Source organism: Hippocampus zosterae, chromosome 10, assembly GCF_025434085.1.
Source record: "Hippocampus zosterae strain Florida chromosome 10, ASM2543408v3, whole genome shotgun sequence".
NCBI classification, from domain to species: Eukaryota; Metazoa; Chordata; class Actinopteri; order Syngnathiformes; family Syngnathidae; genus Hippocampus; species Hippocampus zosterae.
The window spans coordinates 24,590,925-24,606,911 of NC_067460.1; the positions used below are offsets into that span (position 1 = coordinate 24,590,925).

Consider the following 15,987-nt stretch of genomic DNA (forward strand, 5'->3'; position numbering starts at 1 on the left):
CCTTCCACTGCAACGAAACCACATTTTGGAGCCGTGGGGGTTTGGAGCGTACCCCTATCCCATCGCGGGTTTTGTCGGGTATTTTTAATCTCAAAAGGCCCCCGAAGTCGAGGCCCCCCCGTGTCGCGGAGCAGCGCTGCACGTGACACACGAGAGCTCGAGCGCAAAATCGGCCCAACTACACCATCCAGATGGAGCGTTCGGCGATCGTTCCCCCATTTGAGTTTTTCTGATGTCGTTTAGGTTTGGTTCAAGAACCGCCGAGCACGCGGGAAACGCCAAACCTGCCACAGCAGCGGAGAACAAAGCCCTTCGGTGCTACAGGTCTGGGATGCCCCAAAAAACAAGTCAAAGGAACAAAGAGGGAATCAGGAAATGAAAATGACACCAACATCAACGGTTTTATTTGGGCTACTATTGAGCGAACGGCAGAAGTTGCTCCTATTCGTGGATGCGTTTCCATGCTAAAGACGACGTGAGACGATGAGCAAGTCCACGGGGATCACGGTGCACAGCATGCAGTCAACCAGAGGAACGCACCGACGCGCACTCGCGCATCAGATAGAAAGAAGAAGAAGAAGAAGAAGAACTGGGAACCAGAAGCCCACTCGGCAATCTTCTCAAATAATACGTACGCCGTTGTTTTTAGCTTCGGCCTTTGGGGTTACACTCATGAATAATGACAAGACGTCCGTCACGTGATCCGGACAGCTTCGGCCGTACTTATTAAACCAATCTGTCAAGTGAGGCTAAATGGTCGACTTGAAGCGAAGCTCTTGTTGGCCAAGGGGGTGGCGTACCAGCGAGGGCTTGACGTACGCCGCTGGGTGGCTCACCGGAGATACGACGAACCGCAAACTCGCGACTCGCCGGCGACACCGAGTGGTCGAATGCGCCGAATTACGAGCGGATCCGGGATCGGGGCGAGAGCGGCTGATGTCTCGAGTTGGGACGGTCCGAATGACCACAAGAAGGAACTTTCAAAGACATACTTGGGGTAAGGTCCACTTGCCGAGGGCTTGGTCATCAGTGAAGTTCGCAAGGCCTTCAGAAACGTCCCATGCCGCTTGTTGGAGAGCAACAAAAGAGGTCGACCAACGGGAAGCTGCCGTTTGGCAAGATCCGGAACAAAAAACTCGCTCAAGAGTAAGGCGGCAACGTCAAGGCTGAAGAAGGACTTTTCAAATTGAAGTTTTGGCTCGCTGAGCGCTTTCGGTCAAAACTTTGGACAGTTGTTGTCTGAAAGCAAACTGCTTTGTGGGCGCTTTTGTCGCTCGTAGCACACGCGCCGGTCGGCGGTCGGAGCTAACGTTAGCCGAGCTAGAAAGGCGGGGTGCTAAGCGCGAGAGAAGAGTTTGTGGGCGACTGCGGCGAGGGTTTCTGGAGCGGGAAGGCGGAACATCTGCTCAACATTTCAACAAGGCACTACAGATTTTTCCCAACGGCAAAGCGAGAAGAACGTGAGAGTGCGAGGAAACACTCGAGAAGAACGTGAGCTGAGAGCGAGGGACAAAAGGCTTTTGTCAGGTTGGACAACGACAGTGTTGGGTTTGCTGGAGGACGAGGAGGAGAAGGGACGCGGGGCGCAGTTAGGACCGCACCTCAGCTCGCAGCATCCACGGGAACCAACAGCAGAACAGCAACCTAAAGACAAGGATCTTCGGTAAAGTTGCCGCAACATTTAGTCCCTCCGCAGGCGACAAATGGTCTGGCGTACCTCGAAATGGAGCTCTCGGAGGTCAGATCTTTGGCGGAACGAACCGTGTTGAAGTTACGCTTGGGCTGGGACACTGCAACAAAAGGCCAAAAATGCCAGTTCCCCTGCCAAGCCCAGACCGGATGCGGCCGGCCGTCGGGCCCTCGGGGATACTCACTGGTGACTTGGTGGACTTTCTTCACCGCCGAGTTCTGTTCGTTCCGGGAGCCCTCCTTGGGTCCGCCGATCCTGAAGGAACGGCGACGGTGTAAAAACCTGACGCGTGACTGCACTTCGGCGGGCAGGAAACGCCTTACCTCTGGACCCTGGAGGGTGGGGCAAACACGCCGTATTTGGGGAGGCAGCTAAAGTAGCGCACCCCGAACACGGAGCCGTCGTGTTTGCCGGTGGGCCGGTCCAGCTCCACGCCAAACCATAAACCTGCGGGATGGAAATGTGACAGGAGCTATTAGCATTCGAAACCTCCGACGTGAGAAACGGACTCGGCTCAATGCCAATCAAGTCCCCCGCGAGTTGGGCCGGGATGGAAATTCGAACTAGCCAACAGTATGGCTCGGACAATGGACAAAATGGGGTCAAAAGCGGCTTCCGCCCAAAGCCGGCGATTCGCGAGACTTCCGAGAACCATGTAAGAATGTCCAGAGGTTTTGCCATTTTTCCATCACTTGCGGTGTGTGACCTGGCGCAAAGTCTGTTTTTCCAAAGTAGCGCACAATGCCCTGCTTCTGCCCGGCCACCAAGACCTGATCCCCGACCTCAGCGTTCAGTCCTTCTGGGTCCAGACTAACGACTGACGACTTCTTCTTCAGGGCTGCCAACAGACAACACACACACATTCTTGGGAACTGAACCCACACCGCTTGGTCCCAAGTCAGGCCAGCGTACCACGAGACCGCCAGTGACCGCAACTAAAATGATACCCGATGTCGGTCTTGCCTTTTTCCTTTTTGCCTTTCTTGGTCTTCCCGGCGAGGCGCGAGGCCAGGTCCGTGCGGGGGGTCCTAGGCGTGGAGGTGACGGAAGAAAGGTTCTGTTCCGCAGACTTGGAGATCTTTGACACCGGAGCAAAGATCCCTGCGGACCAGAAGAGAGAAAACCACGGACACCTTCCGCATGTGTATCCTTCACGGCGGAGACAAAAGCGGTGGCGGCGGCGCGGGACTCGACGTTACCGAGTTTGGGCGGGCAGATGAAGTAGCGAACGCCGCCCACGCTGCCGTCGTTCTTTCCCTCCGGCTCGTCCAGCTCCACGCCCACCCATTGCCCGCTGGCGAACTCTGTGGTGCCGCAGAACCTCAGCGTCCCGGCCTGCAAGACGGGTACAACTGGCCGTCGGAAGGATGCTTCTCGGAGAAGAAAGCGCTCATTCCATTGTCTGCGATCAGACGCCGCGGAAGAACAACCCGTTTGAGGATGCCTGTTCTTGCCTTCTGGAGTAAGTCATCCAGATTGGGACGAGAGAGCCCGCGGCGCTGGCGTTCGCACCCATTTAGAGACCGTCTAGTGAGGTTTTGTCGAAACGGCTAAAGAGAGGGAATGCTTCCCGGCAGTCGGCCAACATTTAAGAGACAACATTTCCAGTTGGGGAGGAGAAAACGAGGACCGACTTTTTGAATCTTTGGATTCGCCGCGAGAGTCTTCTGACCTTCATGTCGTCCAGCACCACGCGCTCCCCCAGCTTCATGCCCAGCGAGGACAGCATCAGGTTGCCCGGAATGTTGTCGTAGTTGGGCAGCGTGGCTCTGGGAAGGTTGCAGCTCAGCGGAACGGCGTCCAGGAGCAGCCGCTTCAGCTCTTTGGCCACCATGGCCGCCTCGGCCTTGTCCAGGCTCATGTCCATGGGGTCGGGGACCACCTCACCGGGGACCTGCCCGTTCTCGTTCTGCGCAGAAGAAAAGCGCCGTCTGACAATTTTGGACTCGCCTCGCATTGCGTGTTTGATCGGACGACGTTTGGCCTGGCGTGATCTGGACTTTTGCCTTTTCCTATGGCCTGTCCGCTTGCTCCGGATTGGTCTCCGGCGGGAGCCCTCGCTCGCCGTCCGCTCCCGTCTTATCTAGGTGTGCCTCATCGGAGCCCGGTTTTCATTTGCTCGGATCCCGTCTACGTGCAATCGAGTAGGAATCTTTCTGCCAAGGCATCGTTTTTGGAATCGGGCTCCCAGAGTGAATCGCTTTCAAAGCGCCGTCCTGACATTTCCATGTCAGCAGCACACTCGCACGTTTCCTGAGACCACAACGTGGTTCTCGCGCGACCCCGCACCAAAGACAATTCTGTGGCATCTGGGTGCCAAGGAACGATGTCAAAGTGAGCTTGAAAGGCCTTGGATTCAGATTTGAGTCGTGCTTTGCCGCCCCCGTTTGCTTTCTTGAGGTCGGGTCTGCCGGACTTTTGTCTGCGCTCCGCGACGACGGAACCCGTTGAGTGACGACATGCGCCATGTTTTCACACAAATGGCTTCCAACGTTTGAACAAACAGAAGAAGAAGAAGAAGAAGCCCTGACCCGGACGGCGGGGTTGGCGCCGTGCTCCAGAAGACACTTGACTGCCCCCAAACACAGGTTGGAGGCGGCGATGTGCAGAGCCGTGCCGTAGTGGAAGTCGCTGCACGTGGAGTTGAGAACTGCCGCGCAACGTGAACGGAAGTGAGTTTGGTGGACAACCGGCCGACCCCGATGACCCGTCGCGAGCCTACCTCTGGGTTTGGCGGCCTTCAGCAGGACCCGGACCAGTTCGGGAACATCAAAGTAGGCGGCGTAGTGCAGGGCGTTCATGTTGGTCCAACGGCTCCTCAAACTGGCGTCGGCGCCCAGCGACATCAGCTGGCTGGTCAGGCGCAGCGCCGCCGCCGGGTCGCCTGCGCGCGGGCAAAACGGCAAACTAAGGCGTGCGCGCAACCTCTTTTGCCACGCCAAAACCGGAGACCAGGGCTCACCGACGCCGTGCGCGCCGGCCTTGCAGCTGTAGTGGAGAAGCGTCATGTCCGTCAAGCCGTCACGGTCATTCACGTGGCAACCGCGTTTCAGGATCTGGTAGACACACCCAAGAAGACGCGCACGCACGCTTTGGATCGGCCCTGAAGTCCAATTGAGTGTCGTTCATTGTGGGGTTTCTGCCGAGTCGCGACAGAGCCTGCCTCGCTCCATTCCGACCTCTCCACTCTGGTACTTTTCGAGGCCACGCCAGGATTTCAACACGTGGAGTGTGACCTCACCTCGTTGCCGATGACGTCGATCTTGTGCTGCACCTGGGGCACCCACTGACGCACGATGGCGAACAGCTCCGGGATGGTGGTCCGGGGGTCCGTGAGGATCTCCAGACAGGCCGGGTCATTGGGGTCGAAGAAGGTGAAGGCTGGACGCCGGAGAGAAATGCAAAGTCGACGTTACGCAGACGTGCAAAGAAAGAGAGAGAGGACGAGCGGGGCGGGAGCCGCGGAGCTTGACGCTTCCTGTGGCGTGGCATGCACTCGCGAAGTCCTTGGCGTGGCGCACCGTAGTCTTTGGGAAGGGGCGCCTGCGCAGAAGGGTGCACCATGGCTCGACGTCGGGTCTCGCGGACCGGACTCTGGAGCGCCGACACAGACGGCGGCTCGCTCTCGTCGGCCGCGCCGTCGCCTTCTCTGCCCGAGGACTCGTCTGCCGCCGGCTGCTCCCCCCGGTCCTCGTGCTCCCCGCCGCGCTCGTCTTCATCTCGGGCTCTTTCTTCGTCCTCCTCTTCTTCCTCCGTCAGCTCCTCATCCTCCTCTCTTTGGACCCTGCCGTCCTCCTGCTCCTCGCGGTCCTGCCTTTCCTTCTCCTGCATCTCCAGGCTCTCCTCTTTCGTCATGGCTGCGGGGGAAAGCTGCTCAAGTGGAGGAGGGAAAAAAAAATCTGTTTTCACGCAGCTTTCAACCCACCACATCCACGTGCATCGCATGACGCATGCAAATAGACGCACTTGATTTGCTTTGGTGCGACACCGTCTTTCTCCAAAAATGATTTGGTGGGCCAGCACCTCTGGCCATGATGGAAAGAGACAAACAGAAGAATTAATTGCTCACGTATCTCGAAACACCTCATTCGGGTCACGCGTATCCCAAAGGCGTCGCTTCAAGTTGTTGTTTACACCTCAAGCTCAGCCTGCTTGCATTTCGCTCCGAATGACAACAAAAGATCCGCAATGGAGACAAACGCGAGCAAACGGGTTACAAACGTACAGATGGAAAAGAAATCCACGTGCATCTTCTTCTTCTATGTTCATATGCGAATACTGTGCATATGGAGGCCGTGGCTCCCCCTCCCCCTCCCCCTCCCCCTCCTTTCAGCTTCCATTTTACATCCCCGGGAAACGTCGCTACAAATAAACACATAAACACGCGTCGCGTGTATCCCGGTGTGCTCTTCTCATTTTAAATCATCGGTGATTTGGCTGGCGAACAAAACATTTTGTCAACGAGACGCTTCGAAGGCCAACGTGCGCAGCAAAAAAACGCACAGCCAAAAATCAAGTGCAAGCGCACGCTCGCGCGACCGTGAGGATTTATGATGAGAACCGACACCGTCTTTCTTTGCGAGATGCTTTGTGAAGCGAAAACGACGACGTTTGTTTTTCTATTTGATCAAGCTTTCGTGTTCCCCATCATCGTCGTGACACGGTAACAACGCGCATCCGCGAGCACGCCGGACGCGACTACCAATCGGCGAATTTAAAGACGAAAGATGCTTAGAATATACAGAAAGATTTTCTGGTTTACCTGAAAACAAGCCACTTGCTGCTAAATGCCGTCGTACGATCCGCTCTCACGACAACACTGATGATGTTGAGCAGGAGCAGGAGGAGGAAGAAGAGGATGGTTGTGAATGGCAATGATCGTGGATCTCTCTCTCTCTCTCTCTCTCTCCCTCCTACCCCTCTTGTCATCTTGTCTGAAATATACTCTGACGTTTTTAGGCCAAACGTTTTCTGTTCATTCAAAATAGCTGACATTAATTTAAAAAATAGGAGTATATTTATTACGCGCGCGCAGACATCATAACCGAGGATCGTTTCTGCTGTTTTTATTCCACGCACATGCATTCATTAAATCACACTGTCAAGCAAGAAAGGAATGAATGGTCCCGTCATATAAATTAACATTTGATCATACATACCACCGTTTTGCCGTAATGTATAGAAAAAAAAGTAGCTCTGCAAATATAAGAGATATGTTTGTTTAATCTATACAAAACACATTTTAGGTGCGATTGGGGGATTTTGCCCTCAACCGATATGGAAGAATTGTGACGTTTCTGACGTCACAATTCGTTCCTGCTTCCGATTGGCCAGGATAGTTCGAGTACACCCACCAGAGGCCCCCCGCCCTCGCTGAGAGGTTGTCGCTGCCCTCACTCACAAGCGCAACCAATCGGGTGCGTTTGTCCTTTAGCTCCGAGTGGAAGACGCGAAAGCGCTCGCCGGCGACCGCCATCCAAAATGTCGGCTACGTGTATGTTCCCCATGTGTGTGCGAGCGAGCCGGGGCCTCCTCAGGCTTCGGAGCCGGGTGGCGGGCACCTCGTCGCCCGCCACGGCGGTCGTACGCGCGCTGTCTACGGGCAAACCGCCGGCCGGGCACGACGGTGCGACGGGTGGTCTGGCCCAGGCGATTCTCCAGGAGCGGCTTCAACAGCAGAGTCAGGTGAGGCGCTTCGGGTGCGCTCGAAATGCTCCCCAAGTCAACGTCGGCCTGGTGGCAAAGAGAACACGCGGCTAAACTCAAGAGCTAGGTAGCTTTAGGGATAGCCGGTTGTTCTAAATGAATTCCCGCATGGCATGTCCAACCTGTCGTTCGCTTCTGTCACGTCTGAAGATTTGTTTTTTGCCCCGGAGATAAAGAGAGACAAGTTGGGGGCGTCCTCAACACCCTCGGACGATTAAGGACGCGTGTCGAGAAACTAATACATTGTAACCCCTTCGCTGTGTCACGCAACGATTTAATGAACCTTCGACGAGGGAGGTTAGCTACTGCTAGCGCGCTAGCACTGTCACCAACTGCAATTCAAAGTGTTTTTAACCGCGAGAAGAGCAAACTGTACACCCCCCACACACACGCACACCCCAGTGTTGCTGTGTGTGAAGGCAGTATCGACGAGTGATGACAACTGGCATACAGTTAAAAGTACGCGTGTGTCAATTCGATCGTGACTGTTGGAAGGTCCTTCTAAAATGACGCACACGCTTAAAAAAGTCCTTGGACGTGTTGTGTTAGCGCCTCCATTTGATTGGCGTGAAGGTTAGGAGCAAAGCAGTGTCCTCCACAACCTCCTGACACCTCACGTGTCGTGATGCAGGGCCAGCCTCCTCCCGTTGAGGGCGTCGAAGCCGCCGGCGGCGGCGAGCAGGCGGCCGGAGACAAGAAGCAGAAGGAGAACACCGCCTACGCCAAGAAAATGGTGCTGAGGTTGGCGGGCCTGATGGGCTTGGGCGGCGCCGTCAGCATCATCTACGTTTTTGGTGAGCGCGCGCCTCCTCGCTGTCCGGCCTCTCTTCTGCCCTTTTGCATCTGTTGGCATCTTTCGAGCAGATATGCGCTCTGGGTGAAGCAAGCCTGAAATGTGGGCATTCCCTTGTCAAAGCCGGCCACCCGCATCTTCTCTTGTTGACTTAAGACTTGTCTCGAAAAAATCCATAGTTGTGAGTCAAATTGATGTTTGCCCCCGTCCCGCCCGATATAGCCTGGGTCGTATTTAAAGGCCACCTGTGAAGTCACTTGCGAAAATTCCAAATTCAATCTTGTCTATGTCACAAGGAGTGGTTGGATGAACCATTTACGAATGCGCTTTACACCCTGCACCTCTGCACCGCGAGGCCGGCGTGCTAACCGCTCGCACACTGTGCCGCCACTTATTACAAGAAATAGTAAAGCATGAAATCGTTTGTCCATTTGACACAATAAACGTTTTCCCCAAGTGAGATCCTGGCAAACGACAAACGCGGAAGTGTGACGTCACTTGAAGGACAACGATGGCAAGGCTTGCAATGGAAAAAGTATGCTTGAAACGGTTTCGGCCCCAAAAGTTGGCTTCACACTTGGCCTTTCGTTTCTTTTTGCTCCTGCTCGCCTGGAATTAAGGGCAGCCCGAAAGTGGCGCCCTCCCGTCTTGGGGAAAGGCATCATGAGCCGGGGGTGGCATCCATTCCATTCACGTTGAATCAAAACGTCGTCAAAAGTTCCAATTGAACGGCGGGCCCGACTTGTCAGGTGTTGAATTGATCCACTTGGGTGCATGGGGGGGGGAAATGTCACCCATTTTGTCTTTTTGCTTCACTTTCAGGGACCAATTCAGTGGACGAACAAGGCAATCGGGTAGGTTTCAAGCACACGCGCAGTAAGAAGTACAAGGAAAAAGACAACCAATTACAGAAGAAGGTTTTTTTTCCTTTCATGCGCCGATGGGACCCCTCCCACAACAACCCCCGAGCCCACCCGACACGCGCAGCACACTTCTCTCGCTTTTTGTCCCACGCGGCCGCGCCGGCCGGCACGTACGTGCGACGCGGGCCCCTTTGAGGCGGCCGTGACTCGACTTTTATTTGCGCCTCGGGCGGTGACGTCGTGAGGGGGGGGGCATCAAAGGGAGCAAATGATCCCGATCGGCCCACTTGCGGCACTTGACTTCAAAGGGCACACTTTTCACACCGGCCGCGGCGCCTCCTTTTGTTGCCGAAAAGGCTTCCCGCTTGGCTTTGAAGCCGTCGCTGTGTGAAACGTTTCATTTGGCCCCCCAAACACGCGGCGGCTTTCTTTCCATGGCTTGCGGTGCGCGTTTCTGTCTCGATTTGTCAACCTCCTCTTCTGTGCCCGACGCAGCGGCCGCAAACGAGAGCGTTGGAGCGCACGTGCTAACGAGGTGACGAGAGCTCATTCTCGCAGCGCCGCGATGCAAATGCCGCCGTGTGCCGGTCGCACCTCGAGAGAAGATGGGGGGGGGGGGCTGCGGGAACGCGTCTCCCCCGCTCTCACCGCGCCGAGTTCGCGCCGCTCGCTGGCCGAGTGGGTATTCCATCAAATAAAAAGTCGCGAGCCGCTCCTGCCGTCGGCGTTCCCGCCGATCCTTAGAAGAGTCTTGCGCTGGGTTGCCAGCAAACGCGTGCGCAGCGAGGGGGGGGCTCGCTCCATCTCGCTTGTCCATCAGGTTGCGCCCAAGCTCAGTGCCGTCCTGGCTCACGGCTCGCCAGCTGTAAACGAGTCCATCCGTAAACGGGATTACGTCGTTGGCGTTTTCGAGGAACCTCAGCACCCCAATGGGCAGCACATTTGGACCACGTCACCAAAAGGGGAAAACGTGCCCTTGTGGACGATGACTTAGCGTGCAGATGTGCCAGCCCTTTCCTTCTACCGCCGCGACTTCATCAAAGTCGCTTCCTACTCTTCTCTCCATAAAAAGACGACACAAAGACGCCAACTTGAGCCTTTTGTTTGGCGCGCGCACACTCGTTTTTCTAATGGCTGCTCGTTTTTCTGTGTCTTGCAGATTCCAGATGAATTTGACAAAGGTGAGTGTGAACGCCTTCCTCTTTTTGTTGGACACAAAAGACCGTATCTCGTCCTTGTGATCAATTTACCCAGTAGGAGTACTCGGCTTTGGGATTGCAAGTCCACCATCTTGTTGCTTTCTATTTTTTTGTATCCCCCCCCCCCCCTCACATTTTCAATGAGCGCCAGCGTATGCACACGAGCTGTTGTCGGTGTGGAAAACGTCAGCGCTTTCCCCGCCCCTCTGGGTCGGCGCTGCGTTTGTCCACGAGAGGGCGCTCTGACGCCACTTTGCAACACCCACATTTTACGTGGGTGCCAGGGAAGCTCCCGACGATGGCCAAATGTTCTGCGCTTGAACCCGAAATGAATAATCCGCACCTCGGTCGCCCGGTTTGGCTTGACGGCCGTCGTCTCTTTCAGAGCCTCCGCTGGTCCAGCAGCTGAAGAGAACCGTCAAGTACTTCCAGGACTACAGACAGGTGGGTGGGCCGGCGGGTCTCCGTCGGCTGTCGCGGAGCGCGCGCTCCCCGAGATGGTCAGCTCTCGCCCTTGATGCCGCCAGATGATCATCGAGCCCACCAGCCCCAAATTGCTGCCGGACCCCGTGAAGGAGCCGTACTACCAACCGCCGTACACGCTGGTGCTGGAGCTCACCGACGTGCTGCTGCACCCGGAGTGGTCGGTACGTCTGCGCTCGCTCCTCAACCTTTCGGTTTAGTCGCCGCTCGGCACATCGTGACACTTTGGACCGCAGCGGTAGCGGAAGATGGCCGGCTTTTGCTCGCCGTTCGCCGGATGGATGGAGCGCCGCCCATCCAATTGCGCAACTGACAGCTGGCAGTTTAAATGGCGCTTTGTCAGCGGGTCTCCTCGTCGGGGGCCATTTTGGGGATGTTGTTTTGCTTCGACTCGCCGGCGCAAACTGGAATCCAAAGTTTTTCTGCGAAGTCTTTGTATGCAGCGATGGCTGTTGGAAAGCGCTCCAGAAATACTCTTGACTTGAGGTGTCAAACGTCGCCGTCTACTCGCTAGCTTCATGCTAACGTCCGATGGAAAAGCAGATCGGCACAAGCGCTAACGCATTGGCGCCCTTTGAAGCAACGGAGGTGTGAGCTTCGGCTTCCGTTGAACGAATTGCGCGCTTGCACCACAATTGGACTCGTTCCTCTCGTCTGATTTCCCCGAGTCGCGCTCGACGGCCAAAGTCTAACGGCGTGAAAGTCTAACGGCGTGTGGTTGGCGCTTGCAGCTGGCAACCGGCTGGCGCTTCAAGAAACGTCCCGGCATCGACTACCTGTTCCAACAGCTGGCGCCGCTCTACGAGATCATCATCTTCACCGCCGAGACCGGCATGGTGAGCTGCCATCACACGCGCATCCCCCTCGGCCAAAATCATGCTGGAGTGGCGAGGCCACCGACGTTGAGCTGGAAGCGTGCCCTCCGCTCCGTTGGCCTCTCTTTTTATTGTTTTCCACTCGCAGCAATTGTGAGCAACAAATGCACACTGCGTTTTCCTTTCATTTGGTGCTTGCAATGAGTGTTTTTCCGTTTCCAACAAGTCTCAACGGAAGCCTTTGGAGGCCTCAAACTATGGTCCAAAAATGGTTGCCCTTCTGTCCAATTGGCACTTTTCCCACGTTAATGTTTAAAAGCATCCAAAAAAAAATGTCCGTGTCAGACAAAGATGACCCAATGTTTCTTTGAAAGTGTCATCGGTGCAAGTTGATGGTCTTTTGCGCACCCAGACGGCGTACCCTCTGATTGACGGCATCGACCCGCAGGGTTTTGTCCTCTATCGCCTCTTCAGAGACGCCACGCGCTACATGGACGGACATCATGTCAAGGTGCGTTCAATCAGCATCACGATCGGTCGCTCGGGTTTTTGTGATCGCCCGATGCCTCGCGTCCATCGCTGGTAGCGCCCCTAATTAGCACCGGATTGAGGCGAGTCGAGGAGAAAAAGGGGTGCTTTGGTGCCAGAGAACTATGTTGAAGTAAGTCGAGGAGTTTGTTTTTGGATCAAAGTAGTGCTTTGGCGGTAGCGCAACCACAGAATCTCCTCTAAAAATGAGTTTTTGTGTGCTATGATTTTGCTGTCGATTGTTTTGTTTTTGCAGTTTGCTGCCGTTTGTCTTTTGATGTGCAATTTAACTTTGTGTGTTTTGGGGGGTTGGTCAAGGAGAGCCGGCGCCACTGTGCATGTGCGCGCATGTCGGTTTTTGTGCCTTGATTGCAATGCGTTGTCTGCGGGGCGCCCTCAGGACGTGTCGTGCCTGAACCGCGACGGCAGCAAGGTGATCGTGGTGGACTGCAAGCGCGAAGCCTTCCGCCTGCAGCCGTTCAACGGGATGGCGCTCAAGAAGTGGGACGGCAACTCGGACGACCGCACGCTCTACGACCTCGCCGGCTTCCTCAAGAGTAAGCGCGCGCCCGGCCGGCCGCAAGGCGCCACCTGACCGCTTTGTGCTCTCCGGCAGCCATCGCGCTGAGCGGCGTGGACGACGTGCGCTCGGTGCTGGAGAACTACGCCGCCGAGGACGACCCCATCGAGGCCTTCAAGCGCAGGCAGGCGCAGCTGGCGCAGGTGGGGTTAATCGATCGACGATTAACCGCTCGCCGCTTGAGCGTGTCGGAAGAATTTCAACGGGCGGCGTTGGTGTGTGCAGGAGGAGGAGCAGCGCGTGGGTGAGCGGTCGCAGCAGAAGAAATCGGGCCTATCTCTGGGCTCCATCGCGTCGCGCTTTTGGCGTTCCAAGCAGCAGTGAGCCAGCCGGCGGCCGGGCGGCCCAGACGCCTTGACGGACCCCCGATCAAAACGCTCGCCGCTTTCTTGGGGCGACCGCAGCTTTGGCTGGCCCCTCCCCCTCCAGGGAATGGAGCGACTCATTGGATTGGGAGGCTGGGGGGGGCGAAACCGGCCACCCCTTCGGATCTGACCGGGCCTCTGCCAAATCGTCAGTAAAGACAAACGACCGACAAAATGGACACCGTCGCAGTGACCAGCAAACAAGATGGCGGAGACACCGTCTCATCACGTGAACGCTTCTTTTCTTCTTTGCTCGTGGGTTTTTTTTTTTTTTATGAACATTTCCGTCTCCAGCGGCTGGACGCGTCGTCTTGTTCTGTTTTTTGTCACTCGTTTGTATGTGGGAAGATGACATCATCAATTAAAAAGTCAAAAAAGTCCGTCTCCCGAAGGCCTTTTATCGCTCCTTGTCAGAAACTTACAAGATGTTCACCTTTGGGCATAGGACCAGATGTCGTTTCGGGCAGTCGCCGAAACACGGGTGCGAACCTCCCCTCTCATAGTTTGGTCAATTTGGGGCAGAAAGCTCGTTGGTCCTCCCTGTCGAGTTCACGTTTTTTGGGTCACGTCCGCATTGGGTCAATTTCAAGTGCTCGCATCTCGTGTCCAAATGGCTTCACAGCTGCTTTGTCCAAATTTGGTCAATTTGAGGCAGAAAGCGCTCGGCTCCCAATTTGGCCCAAGTCACGGCGAGTGCCAAATGCCTCCGACGGCCACGCGCGTTGCGGCCCTTCCCTTCCTTTGAGCAAACGCTTGCGACTTTTCTCGCCGCTGCCCCGGCACGAGGCGGCGGCGCAAACTTGAACCGCCGCCGACGGCAGGCATCCGCACCTGGCCGGGAATCTTTGGGGAAGGCGGTCGCGCGTCCCGCTGGCTCTTGCGGTCGTCAACTTTTTGTTGTTGCCCCCGCGGGCGTGAGGCTCGCACGCACGGCGCCGTACAAGTTGCGCTCGCGCCTCTTTTATAGTCGCGTAAAGTTTGGTGCAAAAGCTCGTTAAGGCCGAGCCAATTAAACGCGGAAGAATGTTGAAGCCTTTTGATCATCTCGTCGCGATCCGCTTGGGAATGATGACATCACATCTTCACTTTCTGCGTTGGACGGCTGCTGTCACGTTGGAGTTTGTCCCCCCCGGCCCCCCCTTTTCGACTGGCAAATGTACTTGCAATACACGTTTGAGCATACTCGTCGGCTAAATGCTAAAAGCCTTGCATTTTTTTTCTCCCATAATGCCACGGGCTGTCGACTGGCTGAGGCATCATGGGAACAAATCATCAAAAATGACTTCCTTGATGTTCCAACGCGTTTGTATAATGCGAGGCCAAATGACCAAAAAAAGAAAAAGCATCGTCAAGTTTCAACCCTCTCCTTGATTGAAAATGGCTGCTTGCTTTCATTCGTGGTGCCGAGCAGAAAAACCAAACGGGGAAGCCCAAGTCGTCTACTTTGGTGAAAAGAGTTTCCGAATCAACGGAAGAGGAAAGGAGCGGCCTCGCCAACTCGCAGCTGATTGAAACGATCGGATCAGCGGCAAGCTCTGCGCAAGGCCGACATTGGACGTGCTCATTCGAATCAGGTGTGTTGCAACTGGGCGACTTGGAAAAATGCAGCCAACTGACTTGGACACCCCCGCTGTAGATGTTTTCGCCCCCCGCCCCGCCGCTGCGTATGCCTGAAAGCTTAAAAAAAAAGACAACAGAAGGTTAGCGATCAAAAATGAGTCGATTCGGTTTCCGAGTTGTTTTGCTTGGTTGGGTCAACGGTTGCGCCGGTCCCGTCCGTCCATGAGAAAGTTCGGTTGAACCTGACAAATCAGTGGATGGTGATCCTTTTGGGGTTAAAAATGTGAGCACAGGCAGCACCCCCCCCCCCCCATTCAACATGCTAATCACCAACTGCAGCGGCTAAAAAGTGACACCTGCACGCTTTCACACTTTGCATTTTGTCTTTGTCACCGAGACCTTTTGTTGTGCGTGAGGGCTTGGCCGGGATTCCGTCGCAATTCACCTTCGCGTCAACTGCAATCCGCGAAATGGGGGGGGGGGGGGGGGCGTTTGTCGCGATTCGGCAGCAGCCGTCCCGACTCGTTCGCTCGTTGCCTTCTCATCAATGATCACCGAGCGGTCGTCTTCCGCTCGGCCTCGTTGCGTTGCGCTCGGGCGTCCTCACGTGACAGCCGGAAAGTGGCCTCGAGTGAACTCGGGTCCTCGTCGTGCGTCATGACGAAGCGCAACTTTTTTCAGTCGTCAGACGTCCACCAAATTGACTTGAGCACAAGTTCTTCCCTTTCGCATGATTGGCAGGACGAGATTCCAAAAATACCCCCCCCCCCCTCCGCTCGTCCGTTTGTCGGCCTCTTCTCACCTGACTTTTATGACTCGTCACGCGCAGTCACACCTCCGCAGACGTTCCCACGACACCCCGCTGGGGGGCCGTTGCCTGCCCACTTCACCCCCCCCCCCCACACTCCCCAATCTCTTGTCACGGCGACACGAGGCCTTCACACGCCGCTTGCCTTGGTGGAGCTTCACACCTTTCTTTCACGCGCCCTGCCTGCCCACGCGCGAACAAAAGGGCGCGTGGCAAATGGGTTGCGGGGGGTTGCGAGGGGGGCGATCAATGGGCAGATGGCGCGCCATCGAATACGCATCCGCGTTACTGGGCGCGCTTCCTCACTGCCTGTCGTGAATTGACTTTGTTTCCGGCGCGTGGACACGCGCAAACCACCAAGAGTCGGAGCGTGCCTGCTTCGCGTGGACGCACGCGCCCAAGTGGGCCCAAGTTGGGCGCGTGGGCGCGTCTCGTTTGACGGGAGCCACGCGCCGCCCCGGTGAGGGAAGAAGCCAGCGCTTTTCGGCCCTGGCCTCGGTCTCGGCGCATATGTCCGTCTCCACACATATATTGTGTGTGTGTGTATATTGTATATACAGTATATATGATATATGAAATGAGGTTTGGAAGGCAGGC

General features: G+C 55.9%; 2 protein-coding genes across 4 annotated transcripts; one reads left to right on the forward strand and one right to left on the reverse strand.

The window, feature by feature from the left end:
- Positions 1 to 378: 378 nt before the first annotated feature.
- On the reverse strand, positions 379 to 6,605 carry clip3 (CAP-GLY domain containing linker protein 3). 2 transcript variants are annotated; one of them, XM_052078143.1, is made up of 14 exons: positions 6,453 to 6,605; positions 5,212 to 5,560; positions 4,932 to 5,071; positions 4,653 to 4,746; positions 4,413 to 4,574; positions 4,222 to 4,340; positions 3,363 to 3,599; positions 2,890 to 3,025; positions 2,654 to 2,791; positions 2,397 to 2,528; positions 2,014 to 2,137; positions 1,875 to 1,945; positions 1,718 to 1,790; positions 379 to 1,644 (listed from the first exon to the last, which is right to left on the reverse strand). In XM_052078143.1, exons 2-14 carry the CDS (start codon positions 5,543 to 5,545, stop codon positions 1,590 to 1,592), a joined length of 1,815 nt encoding a protein of 604 aa, XP_051934103.1. In that variant the 5' UTR covers positions 5,546 to 5,560; positions 6,453 to 6,605; the 3' UTR covers positions 379 to 1,589. The 2 variants fall into 2 exon arrangements, with proteins under 2 accessions (XP_051934103.1, XP_051934104.1); XM_052078144.1 differs by having other exon boundaries at positions 5,212 to 5,547; positions 6,453 to 6,561.
- Positions 6,606 to 7,122: 517 nt separating this feature from the next.
- On the forward strand, positions 7,123 to 13,189 carry timm50 (translocase of inner mitochondrial membrane 50 homolog (S. cerevisiae)). Of its 2 annotated transcripts, XM_052078170.1 has the most exons (11): positions 7,123 to 7,375; positions 8,028 to 8,190; positions 9,012 to 9,043; positions 10,212 to 10,233; positions 10,637 to 10,695; positions 10,779 to 10,898; positions 11,466 to 11,570; positions 11,962 to 12,060; positions 12,478 to 12,634; positions 12,694 to 12,800; positions 12,883 to 13,189. In XM_052078170.1, the coding sequence occupies exons 1-11, from the start codon at positions 7,172 to 7,174 to the stop codon at positions 12,979 to 12,981; spliced, it is 1,167 nt and encodes a 388-aa protein (XP_051934130.1). In that variant the 5' UTR covers positions 7,123 to 7,171; the 3' UTR covers positions 12,982 to 13,189. The 2 variants fall into 2 exon arrangements, with proteins under 2 accessions (XP_051934130.1, XP_051934131.1); XM_052078171.1 differs by lacking the exons at positions 7,123 to 7,375; positions 8,028 to 8,190 and adding an exon at positions 8,353 to 8,370.
- The last annotated feature ends 2,798 nt before the right edge of the window (positions 13,190 to 15,987 follow it).

Excerpts from the sequence above, each read along its gene's own strand:
- clip3 (XM_052078143.1), bottom strand. The coding sequence starts at position 5,545 with ATGACGAAAGAGGAGAGCCTGGAGATGCAGGAGAAGGAAAGGCAGGAC. Across the intron at positions 5,072-5,211 it reads GCCCCTTCCCAAAGACTACG|CCTTCACCTTCTTCGACCCC; the intron begins GTGCGCCACGCC and ends TCCGGCGTCCAG. Across the intron at positions 1,946-2,013 it reads CCACCCTCCAGGGTCCAGAG|GATCGGCGGACCCAAGGAGG; the intron begins GTAAGGCGTTTC and ends CCGTTCCTTCAG.
- timm50 (XM_052078170.1), top strand. The coding sequence starts at position 7,172 with ATGTCGGCTACGTGTATGTTCCCCATGTGTGTGCGAGCGAGCCGGGGC. Across the intron at positions 7,376-8,027 it reads GGCTTCAACAGCAGAGTCAG|GGCCAGCCTCCTCCCGTTGA; the intron begins GTGAGGCGCTTC and ends GTCGTGATGCAG. Across the intron at positions 12,801-12,882 it reads GGCAGGCGCAGCTGGCGCAG|GAGGAGGAGCAGCGCGTGGG; the intron begins GTGGGGTTAATC and ends TGGTGTGTGCAG.